This window comes from Aethalodelphis obliquidens, unplaced genomic scaffold (assembly GCF_003676395.1).
Source record: "Aethalodelphis obliquidens isolate GAN/ISIS:26980383/991018 unplaced genomic scaffold, ASM367639v1 scaffold26, whole genome shotgun sequence".
Taxonomy (NCBI): Eukaryota; Metazoa; Chordata; class Mammalia; order Artiodactyla; family Delphinidae; genus Aethalodelphis; species Aethalodelphis obliquidens.
The window spans coordinates 23921191-23936849 of record NW_020837970.1 but is presented as its reverse complement, the minus strand read 5'-3'; the positions used below and the strand labels follow the sequence as shown (position 1 = coordinate 23936849).

Below are 15659 nucleotides of genomic sequence, written 5' to 3'. Positions count from 1 at the left end.
TTTTCTTTGAAAATGCTCTATTTTAAATTTTATGTCCAATTTGTGTTCTACTCTGCCTCATATCCATGTTTGCATATAAAAATACATATTTATGTCCTCAAATTTTCTGGAAAGACTTGCCTTGTTTATCTAGGGACTTTGAATCTCAGCTCTGTCATTTACTAGCTGGGTGACCTTGGGCAAGTTACTTAACCTCTCTGGTTGTCCTCATTAATAAGTCGAGGTAATGATAGCATCTTTCCCATGGGAGACAATAGTAAGTAAAATGACGTCATTCAAGGTGTGTGGCACTTAATAAGGGCTCAACACTTGTAGTGGGTATAAATTGTGGTGGCAGTATAATTCCTCCGATGTCCCAGCACAGCCTCGAACCCAGCCAGAGGCGCTCACCTTTGAGACGCCCAGTGATGTAGAGGAAGCCGTCGGCGTCCAGGTGGCCTGAGTCGCCCGTGTGCAGCCAGCCGTCGGCATCAATGGCCTCACACGTCTTGTCCTCCATGTTCAGGTAGCCCATGAAGATCGTGCGGCCCCACAGGCAGATCTCTCCGATGCCCTCTGCATCCTCATTCACCAGCTTCACCCGGCAGCCTGGCACCACCTTGCCGGAGCTGGGGGGATGGAGGGGCCGGGAGGCATGGTCAGAGGGAGCAGTTTCCTCCAAGCCCTGGATCAGCCCCTAGTCTGATCCATCTAGTCTTCACCGATGGCTAGAATGTCCTTTCCCAGGATTTTTGTAATTTAATAGGGTCCTCAGAGCTGAGACGTAGGGCCAGTTAAAGGTTTTTAGGTGAATGAATGAATCAGTGGGGGAAATCCTAATGGGACTTTAAGCACTGTGATGGGCAAGCAGGGAGGGGAGGTGTTTAAGCACAACAGAGAATCCTTCAACTCACTCCCTAGAGCTGATTGCCCCCTACCCCACACCAGAGGACCGGCCCAGTCCCCCCAGCTCCCATCCCAGATGAAACCAGGGCTACCAGCAATGCTGGGACACCCGCTAACACACCCCACCCTACTGGAGGCAGAGGCCAAAGGGAAATTCCTCCATCAGAGCCCTGCTCAGGAAGCCCCTGGGCTGCAAGGCTGTTTGCAACCACAGACCCAAGTGACACTGTCACAGAGACCATCCCCACGAGACTCGGGCCTGGCCAAGGGACTTGGCCCAAGATAGAGCTGTTGGCACTCAGGGACCCATAGTCCAGTGGCCTGGGCTCAGGGACCTAATCAGCAGGGGGCGGCACTGAAGGGTGTCAGCCAGGACGTGCAGGCTGGCATATGTGCTGAAACCTGGGCCACACCTGTAGAGCCGGTAGTTGTAGGGGCTGGACATGAAGTGAGGGCCCGAGGTCTCGCTGAGGCCATAGCCCGCATACAAGCGGATGTTGAGGCCCAGGAAGAAGTGCTGTGTCTCCGCGGTCATGGGGGCTCCTCCGTAGAAGTTTTTCTGACACTTGGCAAAGCCCAGTGCCTGGCGGACTTTGGCTAGCACCAGGTAATCTGCCAGTCGGGTTGTGAAGGGCTTCAGATCGCTGGTGGGAGAGGGAGAATGGCTCACAGAAGACAACACACACACACACACACACACACACACACTTGCATTAAAAGGGTGGGTGTTCAGTGGGTACCCGGAATGGCCGTTCCAATGATCTATTCTGATTGGTTAGTGGCGATGCTGAATCCACTGTTAAATATTTTTAATATTGGCCCTGCCTGTGAACATGCATGCACACCTAGGTGTGTACACGTAGTTATGTGCAAATACGTCTTGAGCTGGGAAGTTAGAAAACCAGATTCAGCTGTGTATGCTTGCACAGACAACACAGAGGCACGCAAGTTCGCACACAGCAATACACAGTAATACACACTTGTAGAGACTTGAAGTATATATGCACAGACACAAACATGTGTCTGATCCCATTTGAAGCTCTTGAATGGGTCATTCATGCATATTCACTTTTCATGTCTGTGCAAATGAAGCCCTAAGTGCATAGACACGTGTACATGTCTCATGAGACATGATACCGTTTCACAGACACACTAGTAATGGAAAATATTTCTAAACTGGAACAGGCCAGATTTATGCCATTGATCCTCCCACAGCACTGTTTGGGAATTTTAAAGCAATCGAAAGGCTGTGGGCGAGAGATGAGTGGTCACTTTGGATTATGGGAAGGCTGGAAAACCCCCATCACTGTGGCCCCTTCTCTATAGCCACCTACTGAAGTCAGGAGGAGACCCCTCAGGAGGCTGCCAGGAGCTGCTTCCAGGGAGGTAAATGCCACCCCAGAGGGAGCAAGTCAGTCCTTGCAGTCAGACCCAAAGATGGGGTGATGGTCTCCTGTGGGATCTGGCTCAAGCCCAGCCACTGATGGGGCCTCTGTGCAGGGGTCTGGACAAGCCTGGCCAATGGGGCCTGGACAAACCTGGCCTATCAGATCCTAGGTTGTGTCCTGGGGTTATGACCCAGCCCTGCTGCCTCCCCAGGCCTCCTGCCCCCTGGCCCTCTCTACCTGCTTGGGCAGGTGAGGTTCTGCTCCAAGGTCACCGACATGGCCCACAGCAGCATCTTGCGCCGGATGAAGCCAGACTGAGCCGCCACCTCCTGGATCCGCTCCATGATCTTCTCCCACACCCGCGGCACCCCCATGTGGGACGTAGGCTCCACTTCCCTCAGCGTGTTCACCAGGCTCCCCTGTTCGCAGCCAGCGAGAGACAGGGCTGTGGTTCAGAGCCGGCCGGGAGCCAGGAGGCCCCTGTCACCAGAGTCAGCGTGCACACACGCAGGCATCCTGTATACAGTAGCTCACACAGGTGTACGCACACACCGCATGCAACTCATGTCACATACTGTTGGCTACGACTCAACAGCCATCTACTCACTGCTCTTCTTTGCTAAAAGAACCTTGATGTAGCTCAGGTACCAGGGTGGCCAGATGCTTCAGAAGTACCTCAGTCCCCTCCCAGTCCTGGGGGCAGTGACTTTTTATTAGTCTAACTCAAACATGGTAATCCCATTCCCTTAAGCAGTGACTGGTTGATGAATGGACATGGGACAACATTTGGGCCAATGTAGGGGTGGGGGAAGTCTGCTAGGGGGCTCTGGGGACGTTCTCCTCATGGTTAAAAGAAGGATCCCAAGCACAGGTGTAGTTTATGAGGCTGGGATGCAGGGCAGGGCCGTGGCCGTCTGTGACCATCCTGTGATCTTACTCTGAGGGTGGCCCGTCCTAGATGGCGCTGTGGACCCACACACCACTCTGACTCAACTTTCCTTTATGTAATATCATCAGTTTCCCTTCTTGTTTGATCATCTGAGTCAGGCTGTGCTAACTGCAGTTGAAAGAATTCTGACTGCTAAACACATGGGGAACCGGCGTGCTTATGATGCACACACAGGGCCCACAGACACAAGCACACACTTGGGCAGGCCCTTGCACACACACTTGGACACCCACTTAGGCAGAGAGGCAGACTGACCTTCAGGGCATCAGTCTCAGCAAAGCAGACCTGGGCCCCCCACTGGATGCCTGTCCACAGGTCATAAATCTGGGCAGCAATGTGGCTGAGGGGCAGGTAGCTGACCACCACCTCCTGTTGGACTTCTGCGGGTTGGATGTCACCAGCCTGGCTGCCGTAATGTGCTGTCCATGTGATCTGGCGGACAGGCAGATGGGTCCTGGCAGTGTCTACAAAGCCAGCCCTGGAAGTGTTCACATCTGTGGCCACCCTGTGGGCTTGGGCTATTTCTTTGGAGTGTTCTTTGAACACCCTAGAGGTTGTTCACCCTCCTGGGCATCTCTGCAGGAAACACCCTGGGACAGGCCTCCCCCTCCCAATCCCCACCATTTTGCTGGGCTCAGTCTGTACCACAGACTTAAGGGTTGTCCCACTTATCCCAGCTCCCTGAGCTGAGAGACTGAAGGAAACTCCCTGGGAGTTGTTAGGGCAGGGCCACTGCCCAGATCCACCCATAGCCCACCCCCACCCATCTGGGCATCTGTCCTACATTGTCTTGACTCAGCATCACGCCCTTGGGGTTCCCAGTGGTGCCTGACGTGTAGACCAACACGCAGCACTGGTTAGGCTGCTGGGCATTGATGATGGTGTCCAGGGCCTCCTCAGTCACCTCATTCCCCAGATCCATGAACTCCTCCATCTGCGGCCAGGTGGGAGAGTGTAGACAGGCCAGGTGAGCTGGGCAGGCTCACACAGACCCCACCTGCCCCACACGAGCCCTCTACCCATACCGTGTACACATTGGCCATCTTTGTCGGAGGAGGTTCTTGAAATATCACTACTGCCTTCAGGTGTGGCAGGTTTTTCCAGATCTGTATTGACAGGAAAAATAAATGGGGTTTCATTTTAAAAAGTCACCTCTTGAGAAGAGCCCCATCTCCAGGTGTTAGTCAGCCTGGCAGGCACCTTGTGGCAAAGGTTGTTGGTCCCCAGCTCTGACCTTTCACTCAGCAGGACACTTGCCACCCTTCATGCATGGTTCCCCATCATGAGAACTTTGAAGCAGCCAAGGTGGGATAAGCAGGGGGCAAGGAATGACTTCTATTAAAGGAAAACCAGACAACCTGGGGCCTGGCTGAGTGCAACAGGGGACTGTGTGACTGCAGAAGAGAGAAGAGAGGAAAGGGTAGAGGGAAACCAGAACTCAGTTATCTCACTGAATTGAGGTGTCAGAGGTCAGAGTTCAGGAAAGCCGAGGTGCCTAGAATTTGTGGGACAGAATACCAGACAGGAGAGAACTATGCAGAGAAAGAGTTCTAGAAATTTCTTTAGGGGTCATCTTGATTCTTTGGCGGATTATCAACTTGCACAGGCATAGGTGAAACTCCGTGAAACTAGATGAAGAATAAATGCTGGAGGAAGATCAAGGACTGGGGCTAGAAGACAAACAAGAGCATGTACGGGGCCAGAACTATTTGTGTCTCCATCAGCCAGAGTGGAGGGACCTCTGGAAATAGAGACCCCAGAAGGGTCAGGTCTTAGGTCTGGGGCTAAATTAGCCTTAGAGGAAAGGCTATCTAAACCTGCTCTGAAAGGCTTAATTAAACACAAGTCTCAAAATGAAATTGAAAGAGAGAAAAAAAATGGAAAAAATTAACCTGCAGGAGAAAACTAAGAAGCCTAACATATGTGTAATTGGAGTTCCAAGAAATATTTTTGTTAATTGAAAAAAGTCTGAGAAATTTCCAAATTTGATTAAAACTATAAATCCATCAATTCAAGACTCCCGGTGAACCCCAAGCAGGATAATCACAAAGAAAAACCACACCAAGACACAACATAATCCAACTGTTGAAAACCAGTGACAAAGGAAAAAATCTTAAAAGCGGCCAGAAAAGCAAGATACACCATGTGGAAAGGAACAAAGATAAGAAATTATAGACTTCTTATCAGAAGCTATGCAAAGTAGAAAACACTGGGATGAAGTCTTTAAAGAGCTGAAAGAAAAAAAAGGAAACCCTGTCAACCTAGGACTATAAACTAAATGAAAATATCTTTCAGAAAATGAAAGCAAAAATGAACAAGTTTTCAGACAAAGAGAAGCTGACAGAATGCATTGCCTTCAGACTTGTATTGCAAGAAATGTTGAAGATTAACATATATATGCTAATGTGTATAAAATAGATAACTAATAAGAACATGCTGTATAGCACAGGGAACTCCACTTCGCTGTGCAGTAGAAACTAACATAACATTGTAAAACAACTATACCCCAATAAAAAAGTAAAATTAAAAAAAAGAAAGAAAATTCTTAAGGAGGAAGGAAGATGAACCAGATGAAAACTTGGGTTCGACATAAAGGGATGAAGAGTGCCAGAAATGGCAAATACGTGGGTAAATAAAAAGACACTTTTTCCTTCCTTTAAAATTTCTTTGAATGATACTTGACGGTTTAAAATACTGCATTGCAGGAGTTATAACTCACATAGAATTTAAGTATAAATGACAATAGCACAAAGTATGGAGAGAGAAGGAAGTACACTGCTGTAAGATTCCTACATTATATGTAAAGTAGTACAATATTATATTATAATATTATTTGAAAGTAGACTGTGATGAGTTAAAGTTGCATAGTGTAAGCCCTAGAGCAAACACTAGAGGGAGAGCTAGTAAACCAATGGATAGAATGGAATACTCAAAACCAAACCAAAATAAAAACAGAAAACTCCATCCAAAAGAAGTCATGAAAGGGGAGAAAAGGATCAAAGAATGGATCGGACAAATGCAAAACAGCCAACTGGTAGTTTTATAGACAATTTTGTCAGACTGGATTAAAAGGCATGACCCAGCTATACGCTATCTATAAGAGTCTTGCTTTAAATCTAAAGACACATGTAGGTTAAAAGTGAAACAATGCAAACATATATACCATGCAAACATCGATCATAAGAAATCTGGAGTGGCTATATTAATTTAAGACAAAGTAACTTTGGAGGAACAGTTGCCAGAGATAAAGAGGGACATTTCTTAATGATAAGGGGATTAATTCATCCAGAGGGCATAACAACCTAAATATGTGTATACATAACAGAGCTTCAAAATACATGAAACAGGCTGGCTGGGGGATGTGGGGTATGTCCCTTGGACAGAACCAAAAGGATAAATAGATAATCCTCAACAATAACTGGAGATTTCAACATTCCCTTTCTCAGTATTTGTTAGCACAAGTAGACAGAAGATCAACAGGGATATAGAAGACTTAAACAACATTAGAACACTATCAATCAAGTTGACATTATTAACATTTATAGAACATTCTGCCCAACAACTGCAGAATGCACATTCTTTCAAATATGCGTGGAACAGTCACCAACATAGATCTTTATATTCTGTCTACCACACCTGCTGTGTACAAATGGAGTGCTTCAGGTAGCAAAGAGTCCCAGGTGATGAGAGAAAGTTCTTCCTTTGGAGAAGAATCCCAGCTGATCAATTAGAAAACAAACATTTTCCCATGGCTCATGAAATAATTAATTCAGGCAAAGATCATCAGTGGAGAAAGGCTGATGGGGAATGTCACAGTGGATGAGCAGGTAGCCACCACAGGAATCCAGGGATGAAACTCAGAGTTCACTACGAGGTACCACCTGACATCACGTGCCTCTTGAGGCTGTGCCATGGGAAGTACACAGCGCCACCTATGGGTTGCTCCTGCCAATCACTGTCTAATCTGAAATGCATCAACACTTGCCATCTAACAGGAAGTGCAGAGGTTAGAGGGACAAGCTCAGGACGGCTAACCTAGTTTCTGCAGCACGTCAATGACAGAGGTTCTCACACTTGAGCCTGTGTCAGAATCACCAGGAGGCGTGGGCCCCATACCCCGAGTTTTGGAATCAGTAGGTCTGGGGGGGTTCTGAAACTAAGCTCCCGGGGGATGCTGTTGGTCCTGGACCACACTGCTGTATGGTACGGGAAACAAAAGGTGGGGCCTTTGTTTTGAATTAAAAGACTCTTAAGAGACACCACCAAATGCAACACATGGGCCTGGTTCAGATCTTGATTCAAATGAACCAACTGTAAAAAGACATTGCTGGTATTAGATGATATGAAAGAATTCTTTGACTTGTGTAAATAAAGGTGATAAAGTTACTTGTGATTAAGAAAAATGTCATATATGTTAGAGGTATTGAAATATTCGGGGGGTGAAATGCTGTGATGTCAGAGATTTGCCTTCAAATACTTCAGCAAAATAGGTAAACTGATGAAATGAGTGTGACAAAAAACAGTGATGATGATTAAATCTGGGTGAGCACTCTATGAGGGTCCACTACACTCTTCTCTCTATTTTTGTTTATCTGGAAAGTTTCATAATACGAATTTTAAATAATTACCTAGGGTGGACATTTCTGATTCAGTAGGTCTGGGCCTCGGTTTCTTCAGTGGTAAAATGGGGCAGGGGGAGGGCATTGGGATCAGATCAACCATCTATGCAGAGCGGTTGTCTCCCTGAGGGATGGGGCAAAACTACTGGGGGGCTTTTTAAAGCTCCACTGCCCTCCCCACTCTGGGGTTCTGACATGAGCGCCCACGCTGAGGAGTGTGTGACTCCCTTGGGTAAGGCTGAGGACGAGAGCTAACACCATTGCTACTTGGTAGCTGAGGCTCTCAAGGAATCTTAAACCGGTGGGGGTTTCAAGCAAAGCTGGCCTGGGGGCACCTGGGTCAGAGGGCTCTGGCATCTATGAAGGCTCCAAACCTGAGGAAATCAGGGCCCCGATGAGTCCTAGGGGGCCTGGGACACCCCTGCTGTGCACTCTTCTCTAAATATTTGTCCCCTTTCTATGAAGTGAAGGGCCCAAGTGCTTGGGGAGGGGGAGGGCGAAAGGGGGTGCTGAGGACAGCTCGAGTTCACCTCAGTCTCTCAGAGCCGTTCACTTTGGGCCACTTTATCTGCACCCACATCTCCTCCCCCAATCTCAAGCATTTATCCAAATCAGACAGAATGGAGGCCCTCAGAATGAGGGAACCCTGACAACAGGGTTCAAAAGGAGTGGAGACAGAAAAGGGCTTCACGCAAGCTGAGGGAAGGCCCGTCCTGCGATCCAGATCTCACAGTCCTAGGAGGTTGGAGACCACTTCTCCTGCCCTCAGGTACAGGTGGGGAGCTGAGGTCCAGGTGATACCTCCAGAACTAGGGCCCAGCCAACAAGTCAACCCGGGAGCCTCCTTTGAGATGCAGGGAGCCTTGGAGGATCTCGCAGGCTACTGGGTGTAGCTGGGGCACAGAGGTGCCCTCAGGCCGCTGCATGCCAGTGTGGTGCCCATGAGGACAGAGCCAATCAGGGAGGGACCTTAAATGAATCAGGAGGCATCAATGCTCCAGAAAAGACCCAGCTGCCCCAAGAGGCACTGTTGAGCCCCTCCAGTGCCCTGCTGTCTTCAGAAGACCCTGCGGCACTTGCTGTGGCTTAGCCCAAGCCCCACCCTGTGGCAGCCCACACCCCCACTCCCCGTCGAGATTCAGACTTGGGTGCTCACGTGTCAGAGCCCTGAGCCACCCTCAGGGCACACAAGCCCTCCCTGAAGGGAAAGCCATGGGGGAGAGCAGGCTGGCTGAGGGATGTGGAGTATGTCCCTTGGACACTCTGGGCCTCAGTTTCCAGACCTGGCAAATGGGTCGGCGGCCATTGCCCTGCCTGTGTGCGTGTGGTGGGGCGGGTTGCTGTTGAGAATGATGGAGGATTCTGGCAGGGAGGGTGGAAAAGCCCTTTGTAAGCTGGAGGTCTGTGAGGACGCCCAGCCTGACCCCCATGGCCCTGGTCCCTTTCCCCCAAACCTTCAGGATCTTTTCCAGCTGCTTCTGCGTGTCGACCACGATGATGTTGGCACGGCAGTCATGGGCGATGTACCGGCAGGCTTCGGGGGAGCTGGTTGTGTAGATGCCAGTGACGATGCCACTGCAGGAGACCCAGGAGGATGCGTGTCTGGGCAGGTGCAGTGGGCCACCCCCTTGGCCCAGCCCCCTGCCCGACACGCCCACAGCCCCCAGGCCCAGAGAGCTCCCGTGGCCCAGACAGGCAGCTCAGCACAGTCGCCCTAGGCAGAGCAGGGACAAAGGTGGTGCTGGGGAGGGCCCCGGGGAAGAGATGGGATGTTGGGGACGGGGTTGGGGGCCCCTAAAAAGAGATAACGACCCTCTCTCCGCTCTCTGCCCACCTCCAACCCACTGGAGACCCGGCCCCTCCCTCAGCCACTCACCCTGCGAATACTGTGCCCACTGCCGAGAAGAACCACTCCGGGGAGTTGAAGCCGAGGATGGCCACGCTGTGGGCCCGCTCCAGGCCGAGCTCCAGGCCAAAGGCAGACAGGCCGGGTCAGCCTCTCATTCTCACCAAGCCCCCCTTCCAAACTGCAGGGACCCTGCCGCCCACCTGAGGGACCACCCTCCCAGGCTCCCTCATTAGAGAGTGCCCTGGGGGACGAGGCACTCAACAGCCCTTGCTGCCCCTCCCAGGGCCTTCCCGGGGAGCCCAGACCTCAACCCAGTGCACCAGGCTTCTCAGGCCCCTTGAATGGGACAAAAAACGAGAAGCTCGTGTCACGTCCTGGCACATGGCAAGGGCCCAGTGAACGTAAACCCTCAGCACCAGGCCAGAGCGGACAATTAGCTCAATAAATGGGCTGGTTTTTACTGTTATCCTTTCTAAGGGCTTGCCCAGTGGGGCGTCGGAAAGAGGCCTGTGAGGGCCAGAGCTGGAAGGCAGGGCTGGGGAGGGGAGAGGCTGTGCCTTGAGGGGCTCCCTCACCTTTAGGAAGCCCTTGGCGGCTTTGCGGGCCAGCAGGTAGTATTGGTTGTAGGAGATGTGCTCCCACATGCCCTGTCGCTTGAAGCCCAGAGCGCTGAGGTCCCCGTACTTGTCCAGAGCCTCGCAGAACATCCGATGCACAGTGTAGGGAGTCTGTGGGCAGCTGGGGTCTATGCGCAGGTGGACGCGCCCATCGGCCCGAGTTGTCCACAGCGCCTCCTCTGCAGGGTCCGGGAGACCACAGCTTGGATCGTGCCAGCCCAGGGTTGTCCCCAGGGGACCCTTGGTCCTACCTTAAGCAGAGCTCCCAGGCCTCTGTTCCCAACAATGCCTTGGGCACTGGGCCAAGGGGGCTGGCAGACACACCAGGAGGCTCCCTGGAGGGGGAGGTCTGACAGCCTTGAAGGATGGGCAAGCCTCTAGGGGTGCAGCAAGGAAGAGGAGAGAGAATAGCTGGAGGGGAAGAGGAGGCCTTGGGGACCCTAGAGACATTTTCCTGCCAGCTGGGATTTGCCCCCTGAGGGTGGGCAGTCTGCAGTGGATTTGCGGCTGCCCCAGAAGAGTGGGACTGTCAGATCCTTGGGGTTTCTACCCTTCCTCTGCCTCCTGAGAATGGGTTGGGGACAGACCCAATTGACAGAAGGTCAAAGCATCAAAAATAGCCCCTTCCAAGGGGTTAGAGGAGACTGAAAACCAGCAGGCTCTGTTCACTAGCCTGGAAAATTTCCCAGTCCCAGGAAATAATCTAACCATCTCTGCTCATTCTTGCCTAGTGCCAGGCCCCATGCGAATCCCTCACATGGGGATCTCATCTAGTCTGCACAACATGGGTCTGGTAGCCCCATTTTACAGATGGGGCAGCTGCAGCTCAGAGAGGTTCAGTCATTTCCCCAAGGTCACACAGTGGGAAAGGTATGCCTGAGGCCAATGCTCACACTTGCGACAGTGTCCCAGGCACACCCTAGCCTTTTTTACTGTGTGCGGTAGGTGGAAACAGAGCTTTAACATTTCGTATGTGAGATGTGAGGTGAGCCGTTGAACCTCTGAGTCTGTTTTCTCAGGGGAAAGGTAAGGGTTTAGTTCTCATGGATGATATGAGGGTCAAAAAAATGAAAAAGCCTTGGCATATAGTTGGGGCTCAATAAATGCACACTTCTGTTCTTCCTCCTTTTTCTAAGTTCTCCAGATCATTTGCAAAGGAGGCTTGGATGGGTGGTCTACATCCTTTTGTCCATGAGGCCACTTTTTGGGGCCATGGCGGTCATTCTAAAAAGGTGACCCAAGGGTGGGGGAGTGAGGGATGACTAGGACCACAGGGGCTACCCTGCCACCTGCTAGCCAGACCCATGCTGAGATGGAGAGGTCCCACCTCCTTGGATGTCCATCTCGAGGCGGGACCAACAGGGGTCCTGTGACCAGCCCTTCCCCGAGGCAGCAGATGGACTGATGACCTTGTCTCTCCTGTTCAACACTCTAAGGTTTCATGTGGACCCTGAAGTTGGCAGAAAGAGGTAAAGATCCTGGGGCTGGGACAGGAGAGCCCATCCTTCCTCCCATGGAGGCCAAGGATGGGGGACAAGGGGACATATTCCGGCCCAAGCAGAAGAAGGGAATGTCTGCGGCAGGGGAATGTCATCCTGGGAATGTGGGCTGGGGCAGAGAGAAGGTCACCCAGTGCCAGGCCTTGTGTACTGACAGAAGTCAGAACCATGCTGGCTGGCGTCCACCACCTCCCCAGGCTGAGACCCACATCCCCAGGTGGAGGCGTGAGCCAGGGCCGCTGAGGACCCCTCTCCAATCACTTCTCAGACATCTCTAAGCCCCTTTCCCATATCCTGGGACCCCAGCCTGGCAGATCCCAGTGATCAACCTCTTTAGGGTCTCCAGTCCCTGCACAAGGTGAAAGTCCATTCACATGAGCAGACCAGGGCAAAGACACAGGCTGTGGAGTCAGGTCGACCTGGGCTCCAATTCTGTTCTGCCACTCCCTGCAGTGTGACCTAGGAAAGTCTTTCTCCTCCTAGCTCCATTTTAATCATCGTCAAGCGCAAAGGGCTGGAGAGGTTACGGAGAGACTGTAACCCTCATACAGGTGGCGGGAATGTAAAAGGGTGCGGCCATATTGGAAGCCAGTTCAGCAGTTTCTTAAAAAAATTGAACCTAAATCTACTATACAACCCCGCAATTCCACTCTTAGGTATCTACCCAAGAGAAACGAAAACACACATCCCCACAAAGACTTGTACATGAATGTTCATAGCAGCATTATTGATAGTAGTCAAAAAGCGGGAACAACCAAATGTCCGTCAACTGGTAAGTGAAAACTAAATGTGACCTCTCCACACAGTGGAATACTATTTAGCACTCAAAAGGAACAAAGTACTGATACAGGCAACACCATGGATGAAACTCAAAAACATGTTCGGTGAAAGAAACCAAAAGCAAAGGACCATGTATCGTCTAATTCCATTTCCATGGAATGTCCAGAAAAGGCAGAAATGATAGAAAGCAGATGAGTGGTTGCCTGAGGCTTGGGGTGGGAATGGGGAGTGACTACAAGTGGACACCAGGGATCTTTTTGGGGTGATGGAAAAGTTCTAAAATTGGATTGCTGTGATGTTTGTACAACTGAAAATTTGCTAAAAATCATAGAAAAAGTGACTTTTTTCAATGAAAGAGTGACAAATCGTTACACTTAAAATGGGCAAATTCGATGGCATATAAAGTACACTTCAATAAAACTGGTTTTAGAAATGGGAGGAAGGGGAATTCCCTGGTGGTGCAGTGGTTAGGACTCTGCACTTTCACTGCTGAGGGCCTGGGTTCGGTCCCTGTTCGGGGAATTAAGATCCCACAAGGTGCGTGGCACAGCCAAAAAAAAAAAAGAAGGGAGGAAGAATGGAACGCTGACACACAACCTCCTCACCCAAATTGGGACAAGAATTCCGTGAGGTAGCCCGGCCTGCGTGCCCAGAGCCTGGCAGAGTCACTTCCCAGTAGCTGGTAGCTCTCTTCCTTTCCCTGGTACAGATTCCTCTTCGTGCTTAGACCAGAAAAGGCACATTTCTCCTGTGGGCACTGCTAGATGCTCATGCTGCGCTCCATTTACCTGTTCCCCCAGGCTTGCCAAGATCATCACAGGTAAGGCTTACGCTCTGCTGTGGAAGCTTCCCTCAGCCCAAAGTTTTAACTCTAACTTATCATCTTTTAAGTTATAACCTTTTCTAAAAAATCACAAAGCAATACATATGTGTTCTAAGAAATAGACAACAATTTAGAAGTACATGATATAAAATGGGATAGGGCTTTCTTAATGCTGCCTGTCTGAGTAACCACTGTTCACATTTGGTGTATGTCATGCTTATACAGATATACATACAAGGAATTCATTTTAATTCTGTTGCTGTTGTTTTTTTATCCAAAGGGGAAAAAAAAGAATCATGTTACTATTGTATTACTCAAGGGTAGCAAACCCAAAATGCCCATAGGGGATAGGTAGGTAATGTACCAGCTTCATAATAAATAATATATAAGAGTAAACAATAAATGAATGAAGTGCCCCAGAATCTGCATGTGAAACACAGAGGCACAGTCTTCATTTTCACAAAGAAATAGGCTCCCTCTCATTTTCCTTGAGACACGTGGCCCTTGTAGTCCACCTTTTGTTTCTCTGTTTTTTGATAAAGACAGAGAAGAGTACAACGTTTTACTAAGGAAAGCTGCAGTACAAGGGTAGTGATCACTGCCCCGACTCCAGCCTCAGTGTCAGGGAGGCAACATGGAGTGGTGGGGACTGTGGGGTGGGGGGAGCACACGCTTCATCTAAAGGGGTGGCTGCTCCTTGGCTCTAGGATTTGGTGCCCAGGAGGAAAGGAACCTGAGGGCTGCCTGAAATCTGGTGTTTATGTGTGATCATCTGATTTTTAAATGTTGGCTCCTACATTCAGACAGCCATTAGCCAAGTCATCCGTTTTTAACTTCCGTGACATTAATGTATCTCTCTCATTGTGTGTGTGTGTGTGTGTGTGTGTGTGTGTGTGGCTGTGTTGATACGGCTCCGTTGGCCGCATCATAATTTCGTATCATCATGTACATATCACAACCACTTCCCCATTGAAAGACACTCAGATGATTTCCAGGTTTTAGCCCTTAGGCTTTCCAAAGGACAGATTTCTAGAAGTGGGTTTACTGCATCTGAAGAAAAGAGCACGTAAAATTTTGTTGGACGTTTTGGACAGAGTTCCTTCACCTGATTTCTTCTCTCCCACTAACTACACGGTTCTGCCTTTCCCCTGTGTTAGTTTTTTATCTCATGGTGCCTTCGCTTTGGGGTTAAGGCATCTCACATCCTTCTCAGAAGGAGGAAGGAAGGAATGGACAAGGGAAGGAAAGGCAGTTGGTCCGTGAGATTAGTCTCCTCTTAGCCCAGCTGCTTTGTGACGGGGATGAGAGGCCTGGCCCCTGGTGGACCCACGCCCTTCGGGAAGGGTGACCGGGCAGTGCAGCTCTGGCCCAGCCCTTTCTCTCTACATTTACTGCACAGGCTCACCTGTCTGAACCCCAGACTAGCCAGAAGGGAAGACTTTGGTAGGAAGGGGACTGCCCCTGCCCTTGGCCTCCCAGAGGCCCAGTCATTCTCCTTCCCTTGAAGGAATTAGAATGGGCACAGCTCCCATTTACTGAGCACCCTATTTGTGCCAGGAGGGCTGCGTGCCACCTTGTTCTATGACCTCGTGTTTAACAACCTTCCATCCTGTGAGACTCACAGAGGCTAAGTCACCGCTGGCAGAGCTGGGATCCCAACCCACAGTCTGACTCCAAAATCCACACAGTTCCAGTTGGCCATGCTGGGGTCATGGTGGGGGCCTTAGTGGAAGTACAAGTCAGTCTCTGTCCCATCCCAGTCCCAGAGGCTGGATTGAATGACGGTGTGTCCAGGGGACCTGGGCCTTTCCCTCTCTCCCCTCCTCCCTTCCCCCCAGGATGGATGAGGGTGGTGCAGGACACATTGCTGCCCAAGTACAGAGAGAGGTGGGCCCCCAGAGCAGATGCCTGCCCAAGTGGGCCACGGCGGGCTGAACCTCCGTCCTGCATGCTTGAGAGCCCCCAGGTAGGGCCTGGCAAGACCCAGCCCCGCTCAGTGCCCTCCTGACCTGAGTCCACCACAGCTCAGTGGCTTCAGGCTTAGGAACCGATGGAAGCAAAGATAGGTGAGCAGTGCCTGCAGTGCCTCGTCCTCTCCCGCTTCTCATGTCCATGTATCCCCACCTCTGGGCCTTTGCTCACACCATTCTCTCTCCTAATCTCATCTCTCTCGGAAGAGAAATCTCTGGACAGTGAGGTAGAAGACCTACCTATCAGCAAGGTGGGCAGAGCAGTCAGAAGGGGTCCTTT

General features: G+C 50.6%; 1 protein-coding gene across 1 annotated transcript in view; it reads right to left on the bottom strand.

Annotated features, from left to right (window-relative positions):
• The window catches only part of ACSBG1 (acyl-CoA synthetase bubblegum family member 1), a 30384-nt gene that overhangs the window by 3644 nt on the left and 11081 nt on the right, over window positions 1–15659 (bottom strand). The window contains 9 exon segments of the mRNA XM_027123735.1: window positions 391–608; window positions 1299–1529; window positions 2511–2692; window positions 3478–3654; window positions 4007–4156; window positions 4248–4328; window positions 9296–9416; window positions 9718–9806; window positions 10266–10486. Coding sequence (XP_026979536.1) covers window positions 391–608; window positions 1299–1529; window positions 2511–2692; window positions 3478–3654; window positions 4007–4156; window positions 4248–4328; window positions 9296–9416; window positions 9718–9806; window positions 10266–10486 — 1470 coding nt within the window.